Source organism: Branchiostoma lanceolatum, chromosome 14 (assembly GCF_035083965.1).
Source record: "Branchiostoma lanceolatum isolate klBraLanc5 chromosome 14, klBraLanc5.hap2, whole genome shotgun sequence".
Classification (NCBI taxonomy): domain Eukaryota; kingdom Metazoa; phylum Chordata; class Leptocardii; order Amphioxiformes; family Branchiostomatidae; genus Branchiostoma; species Branchiostoma lanceolatum.
In genome coordinates this window covers 17,483,079-17,507,226 of record NC_089735.1, presented here as the reverse complement: position 1 = coordinate 17,507,226, position 24,148 = coordinate 17,483,079, and the positions used below count along the sequence as shown (strand labels likewise).

Genomic DNA, 24,148 nt, shown 5'->3' with positions numbered 1-24,148 from the left:
CACAAACACATTAACGCTACCCTCTGCATAACCTTCTCGGCGAAGGTAAATAAAGGCATTCTACAACCCAAACGATGTATCCAAGACCTGCATTACAGATTATACAGTATTGGATTTGGGAGAGGGAAATGGATACTAGCATCTGCAATATTAAGTGCATCTGATTAAAGTTATCTCCCTGTAATGCTATTCTCATCAAGGTACTGCTTGTATTCAGCTGGTGTAAATAGGGATAAAATCTTATCTTAAAGTGATGATAGCCGTTTATGGCAGTTACATATAGATGATAGCCATTTATGGCCATTCTATAGACGTTTGATTACTGTTATTGCAAATGGGATCGGCCATTTGATGTTCCAACAGCCGACCTAAGTATCCGATCTTAGTTACCGTTCTTAGTATACCTACAAATAAAACGGATTCCTGTCCAACGATCCAAAGCGAGTGGACAATTTTTTTTGCCTCCCATCAGTTGTCTAAAGGAATTCTGTTTATCTTCTTGGTCGGCTCCCCACAGTCCTCTTTTAGCAGTATCCTAAGAACCAGGGAGCCCCCCCCCCCCCCCCCTTACACTGAGTCAACATTCTAACCCAGGTCTGAATTGGACGGAAGGGAGAAGGGAACGTGGTTCTATTAACATTGGACGTAGATCTACATGTATATGAGGTTTTATTGATTCAGACCTTTTGTGTTGTACGGTACATGTAGCATGTTTCAAAGCTGTCTATACAGCACAAACACAATGTTATGGTTCTTTAGTTTGGAGTCAATAGTTTCTAAAAATAAGATAACAGTAAATGATGAAATTGAGGCCATTTTCCCAATGCTGACATAATACATATTGCTCTGAGTTTACTTGATTTCATGTCAATGTACTTGATTTCCTATCATTTTAATGACACATTATGGTAATCCAATTTTCTTGTTCTGAGCTGAATATGAACAAAAGAATCACAAATACCAGATCATAACTAAGTACAATCTACTCAAATTAAAGGCTCAGCTCCTGCACATCAAAGCTAGTTAAATTGTTCAGCTGACATGCAGCATACACTAGAAGAGCTTCATATGTTGCATGGTGACAGCAGGTACAGCAACAATCACTTGATATTTTCTCCTTCTATGGACTTGCAAGAACTACATGATTTTGATACAAACTGTGACCTGGAAACCCACTTTTTCCTTAACCAAAATCCACAACCTATCTGGGATTATAGCCACCTCTGTGCATACCCCTTCCCCGTCCCCTCCCCCCAAATCCTCCTCTCCCCCCAAATCCACCTCTTCCCCCTCCCCCTCTGCTAGATCCTCCCCGCCCACCTCCCCTCCCTCCCCTGCCCTCCCCTTTCATTTTGGGAGTGGGTGACTTGGGTCTGAGCGCCTCTATCTTCTCTGTGCACCCTGTTAGGAAGTCGTTTGGTCCTTTGTTGAAGAAAGCCTTGTAGGTCTCTGCAGAGAAGTTAGTGTTGGTGAGAGCTGGACCGATACTCAGCCATCCTAGAAAAGAAATTCAAATACTTCATTAAAAAATAGAACAAAAAAGCATTTCAAATTAGCAGCTTTACGTACATAAGAAATTGTTATATAGTATCATTGCTTCTAAAATTGGCAAATAAAGCTATGAAAAAACTGCTCCTATGTTTTATGGTATTTTATGGAGTTGTATGGTATTTTTCAAAGTTTGTAAGTAAATACAAAGCAATTTTGTTACCATAATTTATGTCACAGTTTGTAGAATTTTCCAAAAAATTATCACAAACTGAGGTTAACTAGACTGACTGAACTTTTGTTCATCAGCATCATGTTTAGAAATCACTGTAATCTAAATTACGTGTATGTTCAACCACAATTGCTTCATCTGGTTGTAACAGGAAGAAGGTTTTCTGAAGTTTCAGGTGATTTCAGCGTATGGTTAAGCAAGTAGATGTATCTCACTATTGTGCCCAACAGTGCCCGGCATTCGCAAAGTGGTGGGGCGACACTGCAATTTCAAATAACGTTATCCTGTATCGAAGCTGAGAATGTGACATTCGGATCCCGGCCATATTGTTTGACTCATCTGGGCTTTGTATGCAAATGCGTTGCACGTCAGTATGACCTCAAGGGAACATTGGCACAAATTCTCAAAGTTGCCTCAATTTCCCAGCGCCTTTGGCAGAGTCCAGTGAGATACCCACTCTAGCCCCCATCACGTGATGGGACTTGGTCAGCTAAAATAACCAACAGCCCCCCAACTCAGAGCCCCGACCACGTGTTCATGTTAGCACATCATCTACTATTGGAAATCAATGACTCTATTTCCAGTCCTTCCTCACTGATCAGTCAACAAGATTGTTTCCAAAGGCTGCTGACAGCCCACATTCCATATGATTTAGAATGATATGTTGGTACCAAGTGTTTGTCCCATGACCTTCTTATCTACCAATACCAGTATTCCACACTGGAAACTCTGAAAGTGGCCATGATCAAGCTTTAGGAAAGCCAATAGTTGCACACACAAAAATAGACAATTCTGTCAAAAAAGCCAATGCAGTTCCAGAACAAGCTGCAAGGAGACCAAAACCTGCAACATTTTTTTTCTAATGTCAAAAGCTGGCAACAAAATATCAATACCATATAGCATGTCCAGAACAGAAAATACAAAAGTTGGAAGTCTTGCTGCAGTACTAAGAAAAGCCACAAAGAGGTCTAAACTCCTTGACCTTTGTCTTCTCAAGAAATAATCACAATCCATCCATAGCTTCTTGAGTCAAGCCGTCAAGTCAATTATGCACTAATACAGATAGACACACAGATACAGACATAACATAAACAAGAGTCCGTAGGACACAATTCTCCGTGAAGTATTTATAGTATGTACAAGTATTGACCCACACAAATTGCATCTCTGCACAGTCCAAGTAGTGTTTTAGAGCAAGTAAAGAAAAAATGTTTGTTTATCTTTTTCTTTCAATACAGGAGTGGTCAACCTGCTGAAAAGTATGTTTTTACAGCATGGCACAGATGGGATCTAGAAATTCCGGGAAAAGTCACAAAGTTAGATCTAGATGGCCCCTTTTCAATTATCAACGAACATTCAGCCTTAAGTTACAACTAAGATGTATCAGAAATCACAAATATGCAGTAAATCCACTTTCCACAATTTATTGCAGGCCGGCCTGATCTATAGCTATCAAGCTATTTGCAATAAAAAAAGGCTAATTTATATTATCGTAACATTTCACGAAGGTCAAAGGTCACCGGATCTAACCACCCGGAAGTGACACTGGCGCGCGCACTTTTCTGAGAGATATTTCTCAACAATCTTTCATCCCCTGCGTAAACTTTTTACATTGTCACAGCCTCCGTATTATAAACTACAAGTGTGGCAAGTTTGAAGGTCCAGAGATTTGCCATTTTCACACTGTGCGTAAAAGTGCATCGTCCGTCCCGTGCGCACATACTGTATGCGAGTTGCGAGTGGACACGGCATACTTAATACACGGACTGGAGGTCACTCTGCACATGTTCGCAGCTAAAACTCACAATTCCCATTGCCGCATTGGTATGTAACTTGGTATATCGTTCGTTAAGTTGCGTGTGGTGATGCACGTTGTCTATTTTTCAATGTAACAGTGACTATACGATCACAGCAAGTAAGGAAAATTTATACCCCGTATCTGCCTGAAGTATTCCAGTCATGCATAACGGATTATAACATGGTCCCTATGGCAGGGCAGTGGGACATAGCATTAATTATTGGGGTGCAATTACGATATTGGATTGACGTTTAAAGTAGTTATGGTGTAACAAAGCTATTGTGCATCACCACGCCGAACCAGGCAAACGATATGCCAAGTTACACACCAATACGACAACGGGATCGTGAGTTATAGCTGTGAACGCGCAAACAAAAGCATTTCCAATACTCCCAGAAGGAGGTCATCCTCCTTCCCGGAGTAACAACACCTACTTCACAGCTGTAAAATAACCTTTGCTCACTCTTAAAAGGGATGGAAAACTAATTCATATGTAATTTTGAAGAAAATCTACAGACCTAGTGATGCACAGGAGGAAATTGTGACCAAGCATTTAATTAGTTTATCAAAGAAGGCCGGTGGTAGGGCTCCTATCTGTCACAGTGTGGATGAATGTGCTTGTTGTCCAATCCCCATACATAAGCCTACGATACAGTCCGATCCAATCTAACTGTTGATTGGGTATTGATTCTCAGTAGTGATGGCCTTGAAGTGAGAGGACTGTATCAGGAAACACAAGGACTTTTGTCAGATGCCTGAACGAGTAATGATTTAGGGTTAGTTAATGAATTGGTTTTGAAGTTTTGCTTTGTTTTTCGTACTATTCATTATTATCACATTAATCTCTGGACCAGGCCATAACCAGTTCGCCATTTTAGTTGGCGTAAGGATAGATGTGAGTTGTTGGGTCATGCGGATGGATAAATCAGAAATCTGGGGTCAAACTCAAAGGTAGGGTTTCTTTGAAACTGGCAGCTTTCCTCGGAGTTTGAGCTATACAACCCTCTGTTTTCTTTGCATGGTTATCAACTAGACCCTTGTGACTTTCTAGTGGAGAAGAATCTTTAAGATTGAAGTTTGGGTTAGTACTTTAATTTATGAAGCCTTGTTTCAGTGTATCTTAATATGCTTTCCTATGGGCACCCCTTACTTTAGGGTCAGCCTTATAATTATGTTTACCTTCTGCTATTGAATAAATCTCTCATCCCCTTGCAGTGCTTTACTTGGATTTCAATATGCGCTTTTGGGATGGACACAAACAAAGAACAGCCACTGTAACCACCGACAATTTCATGTAGCCGAATTATGGACACTAGTGCAGACTTTGATACTTAGATATGCAAAGGAGTTTCTAATTGGAATGATCCATATGAATTCATAATCTCTTATTTTTAGATTACATATGTTGCAAATATCAAAGTTGTTGCAGAAATTTCTCATTAATTATGCAAATAGTGTTCAAATTCACAAAATGAGTCGTGCTATCTCCGTCATTATTTTTTTATAAATTTACGCTTTGTTGACATCTGGAGAAATAGCGAGACTCGCATGTTATTGGTCAATTTTCCGTGACGCAACGTAGACGGCCCGTTATTGGTAGAATCAAATATCTGACGGCCCTTTACCATTTTCCGCGGGAATAAAGTGCATGTTACTCGGCCGGCTTGAAAATTTAACAATTTATACACAAATTACGGAAAGCCTGATAGCTTAGGACTATTTTGGAATTTCTAGGCTTCATTACCAAAAACTTACTGTGACCCGGGGAAAACATCAGAAAAAAAATTAACCCCATGCGACCGAACAGAACTGTAGTGGGGAGGGGGCGCGACGCCGATTTTTTAAACTCCACGGCCATCATGGTCGCTTTCAACCACGGCTCTCTTTTGTTTGATTTGGTTTGTCACCGACCGGCAGCGGGCATTAGAAATTATCTAATCGGCCGCCTCGTCGCAAACTTCCGCTGATTTTATGGAGATTTTGCAAATCCCAAGGTCTGGTTATATATTTTTATGCCGATTATTGTCCGTCAAAGATGACGGAAAAGGCAGAGTTTTTGTCCGTCATGAGCGGCAAAATTCCGTCAAATGATGGAATGATGTACGGTGGCTACATAGTACAGCACGGACTGTTACTTTACCCTCTAAAACACTATTTGCTGCATTTTGAGGGGCAAATTTTGCTGGTAATTGGGGGACGACGCTTCTTGGTGAGTCGGCATTTTTCGCCGACGATTCTTGGTGAGTCGACAATCTTGACCGACTCAAATGCTATTTCCTGTATTTTGAGGGGCAAATTTTGCTGGTAGACTTATGCTAAGAAATTGCTAACTCTGAGAAAAAATTTCCTCGGCCCTCCCCCCAAGCCATTTCTTTTTTCCTTGGCCCTCCCCCAGGCATCTTTTTTTTCCTTGGCCCTCCCCCCTACGCACCGGCCCTCCCTCCCGCCCGCTAAATTCCGTCCAGTCCCTTGTTGAGCAACGTCAAATTGAACCTTTGCGTACTAAATTATGCACTTTTGTGAACAAAAGCAGTGCACCTGATTTTTGCTACCATGGGTACATTGGTGCACAAAGATACATGTATTTCTGTAGGGTTGTATACATAAACAAAGTACTTAAATTGTACATTGGTATACAGCATGTTAGATTGACATGCAATTGTCAGAAAAAAATCTGAAAACCTTTGCTGTATTACTTGTTTCTGATTTTTAAGGAAGCTGGAAAATTTAAGATTCCAGCTCCTTACAGGGAGTAAGGTTTGTAGTATATTTATTTAGGTTTTGCTAACATTCTACTTAATTCTATGTTGTGCACCTAAATTTCTAGGTTAGGTTCACCAGTGAACCTATTCCCAAAAACTAATTTTGAGCCCACTTAAGAAATCTGGCATCTGATGATTCTCCCACATACATGTACCTCTGATGATAAATGACACAGTTACTCTCCAGATATGCCCAGGGTAGTTTTTACACTTCCCACTTGGGCAGGAGGATTAACTTTCCATTAAAAGCATTAGCCTGTGTCTGTCATGGAGGTGCAGCAGATGTGTATCTATAGTCTTAAGTTGTCTTCCATTACTTCCCAGCTATCAATCATCTTGGGATCCCTCTCATTACGCATATGCCAGTACTGAGGCATGCATCAGAGACTACTGTTAATATTCTTCTGTAAGTGATTTTGCAAAAGCTTGGTATTTCTTAAATAAAGGACAACTAGATGGTAGCCAAAATGATGTACAACTAAAACCAACAAGCAAATAAACTTCAAAGTTTATAACTGTTACAGTGCCTTTCCCCAGTTACGCTTTTTTTGATAATCCTAATGTCACAGGAGTTTGAAATTTTTGCAATGAGTTCAATCCCCAATCAAGCTATACCAAAGACCTTAAAAAATGGCACATACTGCTTTTTCTGCTTTATTCTTTTTCTTTTCAATATACATTTCAACCCCACAAATTTGTCTGGAACTTGCCTCGACTTGAATCAAGAAAATGCAGTAATTGTTCTTGAGTTAAAACTGACAACTAAATGAATCTTAGAATGGTCCAAATTCCACTTCACTACATTTATTCTTGACAAATACAACATATTTACAAAGAGCCTGCCTAATTTTTGGGAATAAATAATTTTGGTGCTAACTGTACGTACTGTCTGTACTGACGCCGAGCCCTTCTCCACACAGTGCTGTTGAAGGTGACTGGGCATGGCCGACGACAGGATTTATGGGTCTAAACTTTACCAATCTGAAATTGAGGTCAGACCAACGAGGGACTGTAAAGGTTAATCTGCTGACCTGGTCTGATGGTGTCATCTCGTCCGAAGACGTGCAGTCGGCGCCTCCCCAGGCAGAAGTGCTCCATTATGGAGAAGATCTCATCTGGCTTCTCAATACTGCCGTGTTCAGGCTCCTCGCTGCAGACAAGAAGGAACAAGGAATCAAAAAGATCTCATACCTCCACAAATCTAAAAAAGATTTATTATATTGTAAATTTGTTGCTAATTCTGTCTAGTATGCATTTTTCCACTGGTTCCCATAATGCAACAGACATGAATGTATAAAACTTAATCGAAGACAGGAAAAGAGATAACCTTTGAAACCATATTAGGACCTTTGATTTAACTTCCTGTCAGTGCCCTAGCATGTGGAAATAAACGTGGGAACACACGGGCAAACAGACACACAAACCAAAACAATACCTCACATTCAATCATCATGTATTCTAGCATAGGTCAACAATTTGAGGGAGAGGTCTTAAAATGGTACAGAAAGATGGAGGGGGGAAATTTGTCACGTAGTATAAAAGGTTTACAACTCAAAATTGAAACAATTTTAGGGGACAATTATGAATGTGTGAAACAAAATAGAATTATTTCTAAAATCAACAGTAGCTAATTGAACCATTGGCACAAAACTTTGTCTTGAATTAATCTTCTTTTAAAGACTACTTCAAGACATCCTAAATTGTCTTAACCTCATTAACATACCCATTCAGAGTTTTGGCATAAAACCTGGTGTTCTCAGTCCTATCGTTAGTCACTGACGAAAGACAGTGGATGCTGTCTGAAACGTCTGACTGTTTCAAAACTTTATCCAGTTGCTTGAGTAACTACTTTTGGCGCAAAATAGAATTGGTTGCTGTAATTCGTTGTTGACATTTTTCTTGTGGGTCTAGCAAAAAGTTGTATGATGTATTTGATCACACTTTCACTAACTTATGGTGCTGTAAATGTTGACATATTTGTGGTGATTTTATGTTTTTAGTGGGGACCTCACAACTGTAAAAGCACATCAAAAACAAAACAGTCTTTTTTGGGGATGCACTTTTAGCGTTCATCAAAAATACCGCTAACGTCTCTATTCAGTCTGTGTTCTGCAAGTGATTTTCAAGATTTGCAAGTAAAAATGATATTAACTTGCAATTTTGCTAGTTGAAAAATACAAGTTTGTATTCCATGAAAGCCTGGGAACAAGCTGCTCTCGTTACACACTGACACACATTTACCCCATACAATACATGTACGGTAAATTTACAAATGAAACACAGAAATCAATGCTTTTCTTGTTCTAAACCACCTAAAACCCTTCATAGATCGAGAATTATTTTGGCTGGCTTGAAGTTTGCGCTGGAAAAGGATGTTAACAACTACTGTCAGAAAATCAAAATGGCCAACGTACATGTAAATAACATGCTGACCTCCAGAAATTTTCACAATGCCTCCAGTGGTCATAAGGCTGGTACATGATTCAAGCATCATGTTTAAGTCACTAGTTTATTTGTAGGGGAAAACTTAAGTAATTTTGTTATTGTTACTACCACATTAGAAATTCTGCTAAGTTGAATTTTTTTTCAATCTTTTTTAAAAGTTGTACATGTTGTAATAGTTTACTGTTTTGTGTTTACTACTGAGCATTAAAAAAAATTTAAAAAAAAACGTGTTTACTACTGACTGTATATAATTTTGCATTGAATATTTTCTAAATTACATGTAAATTGTTAATAGTCTTCTAATGATGCTATAAAAGTTGCTATGTCAGGCTGAGTATGTATGTAGAGCAAAAGCAGTTATATACCGACTATAATATTGCAAATTGATTTTTCAAATTGTAAGTAAGTTTTCAGCCAACTTGCCATTTTGCAAGTAACCCAAAAAAGTATTTCGATCCCTGGTCTGTGCAATGAACCAAAGTCCCCTTGAACTACAGTATCTAATGATAAGTTGGATTACTTACTTGATGATAAGATCTATGTCCACATTAGCATGAATGAAGTCTCCATCTGTGCTACGGCGGACAGTACCTTTTATTCCCATCAAGCAATGCTCCTTTGAAATAAAGGAAAGATGCAATTGAAAATAATGTGCATAAAATAGTACTGGGGGCATGATGCCCTCTGGAAAAATAGCATTTCCTGTATTTCAGTAAGGGACAGAGACTGTGGATAACAGCGCTGTCAAGGGAAGATGTCTTGATCATTTTTGGAACCTCCAAGTGTGTGTGTGTGTGTGGGGGGGGGGGGGGGGGGGGGCTCTTCCGTACCCCTCCTGCCAATGGGCATGAATAGATCTAATCTATTTCCAAATGTAAATTCACATTGATCATCAAGAGGTATAACAAGCAGTAGTGGGTATAATTATAACAAGCAGTAGTGTGTGCCTGAATACCGTTATTGCTATACATCAGCTGCAGTCAACATCACCTCTGCAGAGCTGCATCACATAAAGTTGGGCTTTAAAAGGGAACAAGCAGGCACCTTTTAGTTCATTTTCACATATACCCTGAAGTCAAACATATTCAATTTTTGTACCTTTCTTGTACTATAAATTCTGAAGCGTAGAAGCTTCTCACTTTGGGGTGCTCGACAAGTAAATCCCCACAGGCAAAATACTGTGTTCTGCTACCATACCAATATTGTTTGATCCCCCACCACCCCCACCCCCATTTTCCAGTACAAACAGTAAGACTGTGTGTGTACCTTTGTCCTCTGGAAGATTCCCTTGGGCTCCAGGTTTTTCTTGACTCCCGGGTTGCTGATGTTCGTCTTGATCCAGCAGATATCCTCACAGCGTCGGAACCCCCACTTACGCAAACACTGAAGGAACCAAAGTCAAGGTCAACTGACAAAACATACATATAGCATCTGCAATTCTTAAAAGGGTACCATGAAGTTATGCATGGCTCCAAAATCAGACTTTATTATCGCTTACCTTATGGAAGTGAGGTTTGCAAAAAAATCATGTCAATTGTGCAAGTATCAGCTTAACGTTACATCGTATCTTTTTCGACCATAATGGTCAGATTACAGACGAACATTTTAAACAATATTTAGCAATAATAATAAGTTGAAAGTTTGTCTGGGAGGTATACTACTTCACTACTTGTCCCACCACAGAGAATTTTTCAGCATACTACCAGGTTCTCCTCTGATTCACACCACTACACTGTACAACTACCAGCCTCTAAGTCATTCTACAGTAACAGCTTTTTTCCACGAACTGCAAAACTCTGGAATTCCCTCCCAGCCCACTGCTTTCCCCCCGAATACAACCTACAAACCTTTAAAACAAACACACACCGCTGTCTCTCACCTATGCCACATTAGTTCAATTAGTTCAATGTCGAGAAGTGGCCTCTTACGGCCTTGCATTGAGGGAGATCGTTAAAGAAATAAAATAAATAAATAAAAAATACTGTCAGATGACTGAAAACTGTTTAGTCAATCTTTTGAATATTTTAGGATCATAATTGCACCTCTAACAGATTGAGCAGCATCTGCCTTTGGTAGTATTACTAGTAATAGACTCTGATTCTTGTGCAGTCTGCACCACCTACATGTATCCCTACAGCCTAGACATGACAGTGCAGCAGCGCCCCCTACCTTCCTGCCCCAGTCCAGCCCATCCCCAGATCCACACCACAGGAAGATGAAGGATCGCTGTGCAGCAACCTCCTCAATCTCTAGCTTCATCACCTGTGAGAGATGGAGAGAATCTCACTATCAGACACCCTACACTTTTTAACCTACACCCTGCTGTGGAGAGGCAAACTCAGGGTGCACATAAACAACCCTGCTAGACAAAGGTACCCAATAACCTCTGTGTATGGAGGTTTTGTTTGTTTGTCTGTTTTTTCTTAGCTTGTGTGTCTGCAATGCAGTATACATATAGTGACTAGTTTCCACATACTAGGCACGGCGGAGACACTGACAGGAAGTTAGGTCAAAGTTCCCATCTCATTTCCTGTCTCAAATTTCTTGCTATTTATATGCTGTTGCCTTATGAGAGCTACATGTAGAGGGGAAAATGCATTAGGATGCTGTTCGATTCCCGTTCCCAACATTACAGAGAGCCAGAGAGCCATCAGCCATCAGTCTGGGATCCACACAAACTTCAGCATGCAACACTCTAGCAACCAAGATAGAAACAGTTGAGAGGAAAGCCGCACCATTTGTCTCTGGTAACTACAATCTGTATCACGTTACCTCTTCCCAGGCCCAGAATTTGCCGCTGTATAAAGCTCCTTCTCTCTGATACTCCTCCAGTGGTGGTTCTATCAGTATGACATCAAACTTATAGTCCAGTTCACGCATGTCAAATGTCTCCAGGTCACACTGAAGGAACCTAGGAAGAACATGGGACAATGTTACTCAGACAACTGGATAGATTTAAAGTTTGTAAATGCATGGTCAGACATGTCAGGTGGAATCTGCTACCTTTCCTCAGTCACTGATGAAAGGTAGTGGATGTTAGCCTGGAATCCAAACCTATTATAGCTCCCGAGTCTATTTGCGGGAGAGAGACTCGGGAGCTATAATAGGTTTGGATTCCAGGCTAAGTGCATGTTACCTGAAACATTTGACTGGAATAATTATTTGCCTGTTGTATACCATGCACATCATCTCCAAGTCCTTTGCCAGTTTTGAAACTATGCTGAACTTAAGGGCTCAAGGGGTTCTATGGTCTCTGACATGATAGACCAATCCCATAGACCCGCCCATCTCTGTCAAAACATGCTAATGCAAAATAAAGGCATAAAAATGCAGCTACTTGACAGATATGCCATCATTCTTTCATTCGCTGAACTGCTCATTGCTATTCTCTCATTGGCTTATCTGCTAATTGTAATGGACAGCTAGAATTGGTTAGCCTGAGTACCACCCTTTTTAGCTTTCGTCCGCACCCCACGATCCGCTATTGGCCAAAAAGTCTTTTGCGAATCGTGGGGAGCGGACGGAAGCTAAAAAGGCCAGTACTCAGGCTAAGGATTGGTCTATTCAACCCCAGGAGAAATTGAAGATGATTGATACTTACATCGGTGGACATGCTGTTTTTGCAATGAGCTCGTCTTTCAGCTTGATGAGCTCTTTCAGTTTGGGATACTCCTCAAACCTGTCTGCCAATCCTGGAAACAAAGTATACTGTCATACTTAGTTGCCGTGAAAATAATGCTATTAATCTATATAATCCATTTAGTATGATGTTTTAAGCTGCATACAAGAGATCAAAATTTAACCAATGTCAATTTTCCCTGTCACTGTTGAAATATTAGTACATGAAGGTCGTCCAGTTCAAATGAGATTTATGAAATATGCTTCATTTCCAATTAGTAGATTTAACATCATTTAAGCACAAAAAGTTCAAAAACTTAATTGTTTGGTATTATCTATCATAGGAAAGATTATCTATTACCCTTTATAATGAAACTCTACTTGATACATTCCTATGATACGACTACATGAGTGTGTCACAAAGCACAAGTGCCAACATTCCCCTGCCAACATCAAACACTGTGGCAGGGGGTAACACACAAACAAATTCAGTCTGGTGCTCACTGCACAAAAGTGTGTCATAACAAAAGATTTTTTAGCAAAAGGTACAAGCTTGTTCACAATCATACATATACACATAATGCTAATCATTACAAACAACAGACATATGATGAAGGAAAATTTCTGCAATCTTTTTAAAAATGTTTTCAACTTTCTGTATTGTTTGTGTTTAATTCATTTCGATGTCTGCTAAATAGATGACAGCACTGTGCAACACAGACAAAAGAAGGTGTCCTACCAACATCCCTGATGAAATTCTGGGGTCGCTGCCCCGTGTCCACAAAGTGCTGGCAGTAGTCATTGTGAGGGTTGGCACTTTGAGTCCCCTAGAATTTTTTTTAAGTAGAAATACAACATCAATTATGTCACAATACAATTCATTACATATTAATTCTAAACCAACTTTTACAGGTTTTCTATAACAAAACCTACGGGCTAAGCCATCTTAGGACTCTGACACCTTCGGGTCGCAATTGTTTTCGGTGTGTAGGCAAATTGAAAATTCCAAAGCTGCAGTACTGTCATTGATTACTAGGGGGTGCTTCAGTGCTGCAAAGTTGCTAACATACTGAAAGCACAATCTTGGCAAAAAGTCACTCTGACAATTTTACTTCAACGCTAATAAGTTGTAAGCAATTGAAAAATATAAAAACATCCTGACGTTAATAGCACTGAATAACACCGTCAATGTTTACTCCTACAAAATACACATGTATGTCACCTACTTACAATATTCCCAAAACATAAATTTCACTGAAACACAAACCTGTCTGACACAGATACTTGTTTCTAGTTTTATCAAGGCAAGGGTTCCTATTGAAGGACCTGAACAATCAAAAGTTACTGTTTTGGTAACTAAAGCCACCGTTCTCACATTGCCTAGGGACATTCACTGAGCCCAAATGCAACTTTGTACCGTAAGACCAGTATGCCTAAACACCATTAACGGCCGCAACCGACCGCAGTCAGGTTTAATATGCCATGTACATGGGGCAAGGACCTTATGTCATGCCCCGGATATAGTCTATGCAAATATGAATCTTTCAAGCAGAAAAACTTGATAACTGGTTAACACTTAAATAAACTAAAATTTACTTCATATTTTTTATTCATAATTGCATAGACAATGTATCCAGGGGTGACATAAGGTCCTTGCCCCATGTACTCGGCATATTTAACCCGGTTGCGGCCGTTTGCGGCCGTTAGTTGTGTTTAGGCAGACCCGGAGGAAACTCACAGATGACCAAAGAAGAATGTTTGGGAAAGAACTCTTGGATGTGTTTTCAAATCTGCTTTTGTTTTGGTCCGGAGACTAGTTGAACACATAATGCATACCTAATAGTCATTTTTGGGTGGTAGATAATGTTAAACACTAAAAATGTGATAGAATCACAACAATATATATAGATATCTTAGGCAAAATGTGGTTCCAGAGAATATTTCCAGTTTTCTACAATTGAGTCCTATACAATATCTTTTATTTGGTGCAGCTTCTTTTTTATATAACGTTATCTATCAATCAATCAAAGCCTTTATTTCCTTTTGATAGCTTTATTTTCTATTTCTCTCTTGTTTAGCCAGGGTGGCCCATCTCAGTGGCATGGTACTGCTTTTCTTTGATTTTATGTCAAAGTCTCTGCTTGCAAATAAGTTATACTACGTAATTATCTTACTAAGGTCTCAGTTTGATATATGATCAAGCATTTTTCTTTTAAGTAAGAAAGAAACAAGGCCTTACCTTCAAAAAGGTACTGGAGTCTTGGTAAACCTCCTCCACCAATTCAAAATATTCATCCTGACAAATAATCAAAAACATGTAACAATTATCACTGGTATCTGTATCTGTATCTATATAGCTGGTATAACCGCCATTCGGCTTAACACACCAGCTGGTGAGATAGTCTTGTGAGTCAAGTGCACCCCAGTATACCTTTTCATTGATATCTAAAATACACTAGTGTAAAATAAAAGCCCATAGTCAACTCTACACCCTTCATGGTTGAATAGAATAATCTAGTGACCTATGAAGAGGTCACATACATTATACCAGTTCAGACCAGAAGTAAGACTGATCATGAGCATTGAGTTGTCTTGTCTTGGGCCAAGACAAGAGATCCACCTAGGGGTGGCTCATTACACTAGTACTAGTAGTGCTAGTACTAGCAGTACTTGTGCTGGCACAATTGTATGACCCATGGGCTATAGAAACAGAGATGGGAAACACAAACACATGATGTACAGAGATCCGTACCTCGTCCCCATCTCCCTGCCATTCTGCATCCTTCCGTTCTTCTTTATCCACACTTGGCTCGGTGGCCCTGCGCTTGGCTTCAGGTGGTTCCTCCGCACACCTGGCAGCTGGAGCGGCTTTGGCTTGTTCCTCAAGCTCCACCTTACTCTTTAGCACCTGTCCCAGGCTGTCTGCATCTGCTGCTCCCAGCTGTCCGAGGAAAATATCAAACACTATAAAACACTGCTACTCTAAATCCTGCAGCTGGAATTCAGTTCATGCATGTGCATTACAACCTCCTGTTTCCAAGGGAAAAGTCACATTTGTAGGAAATGTATGCACTGTAGTAGTGAACATGTCTAATTCAAATCACACAAAAAGTATACAATGTAGGTTGAAACTGTGGCGACAAGAAAACAATTTCCGCTGAAAGCAGTGCCTGCACTTTTGTGCATCTCAGGAGGATACTAAAAAAGGCAAGTTAACAGTAGACAGTAGGTATGATGATGCCATTGTCATAGTGCTGCGTAACATCAGGTACAGGTACAGGTACAGAGGTTTAGGTACAGGTCCGGACCTGTACCTGAACAATTTAAAAAAAAATGTTCTTCTGAACTTCTTCAATGTCAGTAGATAACAACGTTTCCTACGCCAAACTCCTTTGGCCTTGCTTAAGTTGCTATCAATACTCCCGGCCTGCCTGAATGATCTGTTGCAAGTTAGTTATGCTGTTCCAAGGTGTCACTTTAGTCACATTTGGTGTTGCATGAGGTTAGGAGATCAGTCACAAAATAAGCACATACTTGGTGAGAATCTATATCGGTAGAATACCGGTACGTCATGATCCGGTATTTTGGACCTGTACCTAATCAATCTTTACGGTACAGTATTGGTATGCAGCACTACATGGTCAGGTGTGCAAATTTTCCTGTCAATAGCCCCAGGCATATCATATCTATATGGGTGCACACACCGATTCTTCCGCGATAGGGGTCCATGGTAGTGCGCGACAAAAAAGTGACGAAAATTTTTTGAGTGTCGAAGTTTGAGTTCACATTTTTTATAATATGCTGTGAAATGACACTAGATACCAACACGGCTGAAAAGCATAAGAATCGGTGTACTTTGGGTGAAAATTCATTTCGGGCCCGAGCCTTACTTCCAGGTAACCGTCCGCATTGAGAGTAAACCGCCCCTTTATCGTGTTCTGTTGGCCGTGTTGCCATACCTCGCGCGTCGGGTTATTGTGAAAATCTCAGTGGTAGGATTTTCTTTATAATTCGTTTGATTATAATTACCTTGGAGTTTTCTCTTTCTGACAATAACAGTCATTTTTGTGTCAAAAATTCTGGCGATGCGTTTAATTCAACGCGAAAATGACAAATTTTGCACCTGGTTTTTTAAGCTAGGCGAGCACTGGAGAGGGCGCAAGATCAGGGCACAACAGGCAGAGGCCTTGTATCCTACAAGTGGTATCAAAGTATCAGGCCAGGGTATCAAGTTTTTGACGGGAAAAGACTTTTCCCCCTAACATTTACTAGAATTACAGAGGTTGGAGAAACTTAAATTCGGTTTTTCTTACTGTAGCTTCAACCCCTCTAAATGTCACATCCTTCATATCACCCGTAAGAAGCATCCCACCCTAACCCAGTACTCCCTCTGTGGAGAAGCCCTTACCGGTGTTAAGTCCCACCCCTATCTTGGAGTACAACTGTCTGACGATTTGCGGTGGGACACCCATATCAACCACGCCACTAGCAAAGCCGGTCGTGTTCTGGGGGTCATTCGGCACAATTTGACCCATTGTCCATCTAGGGTCAAGGCCACTTGCTACAAAGCGCTGGTGCGGCTTCACTTGGAATATAGTGCCATCGTCTGGGACCCGTACACCACCAAAGGGATACAGGCGGTGGAGGCCGTCCAGCGCAGGGCCGCCCGCGTGACCCTTAATGACTACCGGCGGACTAGCAGCGTGACACAAATGCTCAACGACCTGCAGTGGCCCCTTCTCTCTGAAAGGAGGAGGAACGCCCGCCTCACCTTCTTCTACAAACTTGTTAATAACCACATTAATATAGACACTTACAGTTTGCTGAAACCAGCCCAGGGGCGCACCCGGGGGAGCCACGACCTCAAGTTTCACACCTTCCACGCTAGAACCGACACATATAAACACTCTTTCTTTCCCCGTACCATCCCTCAGTGGAACACCCTGCCTAGCACGGTTGCGACGGCTCCCACCGTTGAGTCGTTCCGTGCCAGGCTGGAGGCCTGCCCGCCTTAGCCCGGGACCTCAACTCCCCCCCTACTATACCCCTGAAGGGGTTATTTGGGCGCAACAACTATGTAGATGTAGATAATAAGCTAGTTCGGAGTTGCTACTACCAAGGACATTATATAGGAAGGACTGAGCACACACTCAGTCCCTATTCAAGAACCTTCGGTTCATGGTTGTAAAAATAATTAACACCTACATACGAATCACCCCCAGATTTGCATGGATTCCAAGCGGTCCACTATTGTAACACAAATTCAGAATGGCCGGACCAGGCGAAGGTGACTTTGTTTTTGAGTGATTTTCGAGACGATCGTCAAAAAACGGGGAAGCTGGAAGTCCCAAAAACCACACAAAAATGTCGACAAAGCTACCACTTTCACTTGCATGTTGTGTGATTTAAACAAGTTTATAAGAGAGCCGTCTTCACCAAGCACAAGATCAAGCAACACAACATGATAATGTCCTTGTGTAGTGTATTTATAAGTTAGTTTTCTAAACGATCTGTATTTCTGAGTCACATATTTTTAAAAATCGTGCCTCAATATCCGTTTATAATTTGCTGCAACAATAGTCTGGCGCAACCGAACTGTGGGGAGGGGGGATCTGCATTCATCGCTACCGTCCGGCAAAAACACTTGCGTCAAGCTAGAATACTGACTAGAAAATTGAAGAAGAAATTATCACACTAGAGATTTATGAATTCAAGAAATCCATGTATTTATTCAATATTTACAGGTAGTGTTGCATTTTATTAAAAACAGAATTTGGGAGGTTGGTTCCAACAAATAATTTGATGCGTATTATCTTTATTTATCTTCTACGTTGTATTTTCGGTATCGCTGTATCGTGAGACGTCGCTCTGGTGGTCATGCCCCTTCCACGGAAGTTTGCAATCTGCAAAAAAACACAAAGATCGGGAGTCGATAAGATTGGGAACCTAACAAAGATATGGATGTCAGGACATGTTCCCCGTGCAAGTGCTGGCCATAATAAGATAACAAACGGCTTGGCTGTGCAAACAACCCCCGAAATACGGACATGTACACTTTGTTGGCTCACCGTGCAAGGCCATCCACGGAATTTGTAAAAAATTGAGGAATGTTCTTGCTCAACGATCACAAAAAAATCGCTAGCGATCTGTAGTAAACTGTACAATAATGTAAACAAAAGCGTTCGAAGTTTTTTAAAAAAGCGTTTACTTATACACAAATAATGATGTAACTATGTTTTAGCAGCATAAATCTTTGAATGTTCTTACATGTTTTACAGACAAAAACTTTATGAGATTTCCACGAAAAAGCCTGTAAACTCACCAATCTTTACTCTACAGCGCCCGAACACATATCAAAATGGCCGCCAGCGTCTTCCCCAGAAGCTGCTGCTGTTTGCACACGTCACGTTTGCTTCCCAAATAAGGAAATCCGCGGAAACTACAGGCATCTCGCCCGTAGTTCGGGTAGGTTCGGGCAGTGTTCGGCCAGCATCGGAGCGCGTGACGTCATGATCGGGCTCATTTGCAGTGTTTTGGCGGGAAGACACGAATTGAACGGGGGAGCACAAAGGAGCGCCGCCGGAGGGCGGAAACAATAGATCGCCGCGGGGTTTGGCGGGTCTGTACAATAGCGCGCAGCGGGGGACTGACTCTGTGCTCAGTCCTTCCTATATAATGTCCTTGCTACTACGCATGTGCAGTGTCAGAGGTGAAGGCCCCCGGCTTGTAAACAGTGCTCGTCTCGACATTGTTTAGATTTGCATAACAATGCCCCGACGGGTTTTGTTCACGTGCCGGGGGGCCTTCACCTTTGACACTGCACATGCGTAGTAGCAACTCCGAACTAGCTTATTTCCCATTGACAGTTGTTTTGGCTCAGAAGTATTTCCTGGAAGAAACGGTCGCCAGACTTGAGGGTGTGCAAATTCGAATTGAGACCCAAAATAAACTAGGGGGTGCGCCCTTAGATCTCTCTCCACCAATCTCCATCTTATGGCTACTTTGTTACCCAAACGACATTGGTTAGGGGAGGGGGGCGAAATAATTTGTGCGGCATGTTTACCTGTTGGGCTAGCAGCTCCCGCCGCTTTCTTTGACGCTCCCGAATTTCCTTCAGCCTGTCTCCCATCGCCTGTTTTGTCTGGGACTACGGGGATATCAAAACACAATGGTGGGGAGGCCACTACCACTTCAGTCCTTCTCAACAATGATGACAGAATCTCTCACCAGCAGACGCTATTTTGCTTAATGGACCAGACCATTTTGCGGCTGTCGTGCAACCAGCTCACCGATGCCAATAGTTTACGACACCCAGCGGTAGTTAGTTTGCTGGTTGTGGCTATTGTCAGGATGATCCTGTCAGCAGTAGAAATTTTTGCACTGCAGACAGGATGATCCTGACAGCAGCGGAAAAATCTGCACTGCTGTCAGGATCATCCTGTCTGCAGTGCAAAAATTTCTACTGCTGACAGGATCATCCTGTCTGCAGTGAAAAAATTTCTACTGCTTACAGGATCATCTTGTCTGCAGTGCAAAAATTCTACTGCTGACAGGATTTTTCCTGTCAGCAGTGCAAAGATTTCTACTGCTGGCAGGAAAAAGTTTCAGCCAATCAGAGCTCGCAAAAAGATTGCCCGCGCAAAAGGACTCAGCGAGGAACATGGCGGCAGCCATGAAGGCTGGAGATAAGTTTTCCAACTGGGCGGATTTCCAGCGTGTCTGCCTGCTATCATGCCTCTATGTACCGGATATATGTACAGCAGTAAACTACAAATGACTCGTAATAACAGAGCACAACCACACCTGTCTGATGAAGTCATGGGATTTGAACAATTGGCATTAGGATCCAGTGGGAGGGGGGGTGGATTCCTCAAGCTGTCGATTCGACGGATTCAAAAATTTCAGCATAAAAAAGAGTCAGTTGTGATAACGAAACGACTTACTTGTACGTTGTACGTTAACTAGTAGTTCAGCTCAATTAATAGAGGGCTCGGATGGGAGTATCAGTACTGGAGCATGTCAGAAATTTGGTACCTAGCATCGATGACATTTGAGATAAAACATGACTATAATCACGATCCGAAATATGCCCCATGAATAGGTTAAGCCTAGCTGAAGTTATGAAATCAAAATTGCCCGGTTTCCAGCTCATGCGTTCGCCGGATCCGATCGGATCGCGCTGTTATCACCTGGTAGGTCCTTAGATACGCTGTGATGATGGCAGACATCTTGAAACACCTAATATCTGCTGTTACCGTAGCAATTACATATGCTAGCTTCTGATTGGTTGCGAAAATGCATTGAAAAAAAGGACGATCCTGTCAGCAGTAGAAATTTTTGTTCTACTGACAGGATCGTCCTGCCAGCAGTAGAAATTTTTGCACTGCTGACAGGATCGTCCTGCCAGCAGTGCAAATTTTTGTACTGCTGGCAGGACGATCCTGTCAGCAGTGCAATTTTTTGTACTCCTGGCAGGATCGTCCTGTCAGCAGTGCAAATTTTTGTACTCCTGACAGGATCGCCCTGTCAGCAGTGCAAATTTTTGTACTGCTGACAGGATCGTCCTGCCATTAGCCTTAGGCTTATTTCTACTGCTAACAGGGTCGTCCTGTCAGCAGTGCATTTTTTTCTACTGCTGACAGTGCATTTTTTTCTACTTCTGACAGGATCGTGCAGTGCAGATTTTTCTACTGCTGACAGGATTTTTCCGACATAGCTGGGATATACGGAATTCTTTGGGCCTAAGGCTATTGGCAGGATGGTCCTGTCAGCAGTGCATTTGTTTCTACTGCTGACAGGATGATCCTGTCAGCAGTGCAAATTTTTCTACTGCTGACAGGATGATCCTGCCAATAGCCTTAGGCCCAAAGAATTCCGTATATCCCAGCTATGTCGGTTTGGTATTTCTGGAATGTTACTCGCACGCGCAGTAGTAAACAGGATCCCATGGGAGGTCTGATGGGTTTGGGACTCCCGCAGGGTTTGCCAAATTCCCTCCGGCTGCGCCGTAACGAGAAATTCCAAAGTCTTCTTGCCTTGACCGCTCATCTGGCTCTGTTTAGAAATTACCGTCACCGATGCGTTGATACTCGGGACCAACCACTAATGCTGTCTCTCTGCTAGAGCATTTCTTAGAATGGAACTCCGGGCAATTAGCCTGTCTGAAGGATTGTTTGAACCAATGATTCGAATGCATCAATAACTTAGTGGAAAAGTCAAATGTCTCTTGACTGTCCAGCAATAAGTAGAAACATTAGCCACGCGGCCTGCCACCGTAGTTGCAATGTGTCAAAACATAGCTTATACATATCAATCGTAAACACCACTCAATCGTCGCCATGGCAATACGTTTTTGTTCCCACTGTTAACAGGATCATCCGGTCAATAGCCTCAGGCCACATCGGAAAACGAACGCATTTCTTGAATCATGAATGTATGTAACGTTATGTCTCCATAACCTTGAAATTTACGGTAAATGCACTTTTGGCGGTCGGGTATAGAATTGAGTGACTTGGGGATACCAATTGCTGATCTTTCAAAAGCGAAAAAAGCATCATCCTGTCAAGAGAATTCGTTACAATATTGACTGTTCTGGAAAGTATCATCCTGTGGACATTTTCCCACTACAGACAGGCAAATTACTTTTCAAGCAGAGGTTCAACGGAGAGGGCGTACCAATGAGTTTCTGCGGGGGGGGGGGGGGGGTCCGGAAACGCAGACCACAGTATTTCACCCAAAGTGACAAGCTTCGACGATTCAAAATTTATACCCGAACTACTATTGGAAACGGGGGTCGCGGATAAATACTTTGTTCTGCTAACTTAACGGTAATTTTAGGAGGAACTGTAATTGGTTTATTAAATATAACGTTATATTGCGAAAGGTTTTGGGGAATGATTTCATTGGATTTGCCCATTGTGTTCATGAAGTGTCTGGTAAACTAGTCTGCGATTTTCGACACAGCCGGACGCTGCCGTTTTATATTTTAAAGTTGGTCAACTTACATTCTATAATGTATGATATAACATACTATGTTACAACAAAGTCAGACACAGTTTACTGACGCATGTATGTTTTTCTCTATGTTTTTACCATGTATTTGCAATTAGCCCACGGGCATGAACTTGCAATAAACTTCTATATATAATACGAGGCTGGTAGAAAAACAAACGCAATTTTTATCGTAGCAGGTTCATTTTTGTACGAAATGAGTTAAAATTGGGCACAAATTTAAAGGAACATCAATTCTTGAGACTGAAGTATGCCACAGTATTTTTCACATTTTTATCAGCGACGAAATATTTCCGTAAAGAACGCCTGTTAAGTCCAGCCAACACACTTAGTACTTTAAGAGGAATTTTATCAACTACTTTACACCTGAACTATGAACGACACCCCCAATATGTGTCCAGTCCACAAGGAATGATATTTTGTGATATATATGATGGGCTTCTATATTGTTTTGGGAATTGTGAAGTTTGTAAGGAACAATTCATAGCACTAGCTATTGATTTTTTTTAATGAATAATGTAGATACCTACATACTAGCATTCAAAAACGTATCTGTCATAAAATGTTTCAGCCTTTTGTCCAACGTGGACTTCGTGACTTTGAGAGGTCACCTCAGCAAGGTCGCGTGTACTCCGTACGAACCCCCGGGTCGAGGCTGGAAGTTGGCGGTGACGAAGTCAACGGTACCTGGTACATCAGCCAGGTTCACGAGCCGTGGGAGGGGATCCCTGGATAAACTACTGGGGCCACAAGTTGGAGCAGTATCTCACAGCAGGTGATTACAAGACAAAGCGGGCTGGAAGGAGGACTGTACTTATTTGAACATTTATCTCCTTATTTAAGCGAAGACAATTTTACGGGATTTGTTGTGTGTTTTTTTTGTATATTTTTGTGTGTGCGTTTGCTGCGTGGGGGGGGGGGCTTGAAAGCGGAACACGTGTACTAACTTGCATAATTCATATAAAAGCGCCATAATTAATCTAAGCGGTAAATGATTGGAACATTACGACATTGTCAATATTACGACATGTGTAAGTTAGTTAAAAGTCTACATGACCTCGCATAGATTACGTAAATGTGGAAGTCATTTGCATAATCAGAATAGTTCATGGAGATATGAGGTCTCCGAACTCTTGTTAGAAGTTGTGGTTGTGAGTTGGTCTGCGCTGTTTGCTTCAGGTCGGCTGCGCCAGCCGACTGTTTTAAAGTGTATAAAACATTTGGATGTGATCATGTGGACGGGAGGCTTGAAAAGAGCTAGGAACTGGTTGAGAACTGGTCAGTGGCTGGTGCTTCGGAGCAAGATAGAAGCCGGGGGTGATAGGAGTCAACTCTGACTCCCAACCACGCCACAACCACTGCTGACTTATTCCCAGCTAGTCCCCAACCTACCCATGAGTCACTCCAGATCCTTTAACGAATCTCTGCTAACTCATTCCCCATCGAGGCGACTTCTGCCAGAGCGCGTGGCTTCAGACGCATAGAAATTTACAACGATGATCCTCTTCAACGTGTAAATACCACCTCCCGCCATCAACTAGAAACATCCAAGTCTTACATATCTCATTGTCCATTGTCGTTAACAAGTTGCAGACATGCTGGGTGCAGTCGTACCTGGCCTGGTGGGCGTGCCGAGAAGCGCAGTGTGTACAATCTGGTACATAAATCATCGATCGTCAACGTTACAGTGAGTTTGTCAAACTGGTTTCTAAGTTTCAACGTCTTAACGTGTGAAGTACGCAGGGGGTCTCCACACACCTTTCTTTCCGAGTGGTACATCGCTGCTGTCTGACT

The 24,148-nt window shown here is 41.7% G+C and overlaps 1 protein-coding gene and 1 long non-coding RNA gene across 3 annotated transcripts; both read right to left on the bottom strand.

The window, feature by feature from the left end:
- Window positions 1-652: 652 nt before the first annotated feature.
- On the bottom strand, window positions 653-24,148 carry LOC136448089 (N6-adenosine-methyltransferase non-catalytic subunit-like). 2 transcript variants are annotated; one of them, XM_066447212.1, is made up of 11 exons: window positions 24,113-24,148; window positions 15,096-15,284; window positions 14,583-14,639; window positions 13,083-13,170; window positions 12,327-12,417; window positions 11,498-11,636; window positions 10,895-10,987; window positions 9,992-10,108; window positions 9,250-9,341; window positions 7,312-7,430; window positions 653-1,497 (listed from the first exon to the last, which is right to left on the bottom strand). In XM_066447212.1, exons 1-11 carry the CDS (start codon window positions 24,131-24,133, stop codon window positions 1,202-1,204), a joined length of 1,302 nt encoding a protein of 433 aa, XP_066303309.1. In that variant the 5' UTR covers window positions 24,134-24,148; the 3' UTR covers window positions 653-1,201. The 2 variants fall into 2 exon arrangements, with proteins under 2 accessions (XP_066303309.1, XP_066303308.1); XM_066447211.1 differs by lacking the exon at window positions 24,113-24,148 and adding an exon at window positions 19,407-19,636.
- LOC136448094 (uncharacterized) lies at window positions 18,053-19,033 on the bottom strand. The gene is made up of 2 exons (XR_010757832.1): window positions 18,666-19,033; window positions 18,053-18,246 (listed from the first exon to the last, which is right to left on the bottom strand). It is a non-coding gene; the product is annotated as an uncharacterized lncRNA (long non-coding RNA).

Coding starts and splice junctions, on each gene's coding strand:
- LOC136448089 (XM_066447211.1), bottom strand. CDS start 19,472: ATGGGAGACAGGCTGAAGGAAATTCGGGAGCGTCAAAGAAAGCGGCGG. Junction 15,285..19,406: donor GGGAGCTGCTAGCCCAACAG/GTAAACATGCCG, acceptor TTCCTCGGACAG/CTGGGAGCAGCAGATGCAGA. Junction 11,637..12,326: donor AAAACAGCATGTCCACCGAT/GTAAGTATCAAT, acceptor TGTTCTTCCTAG/GTTCCTTCAGTGTGACCTGG.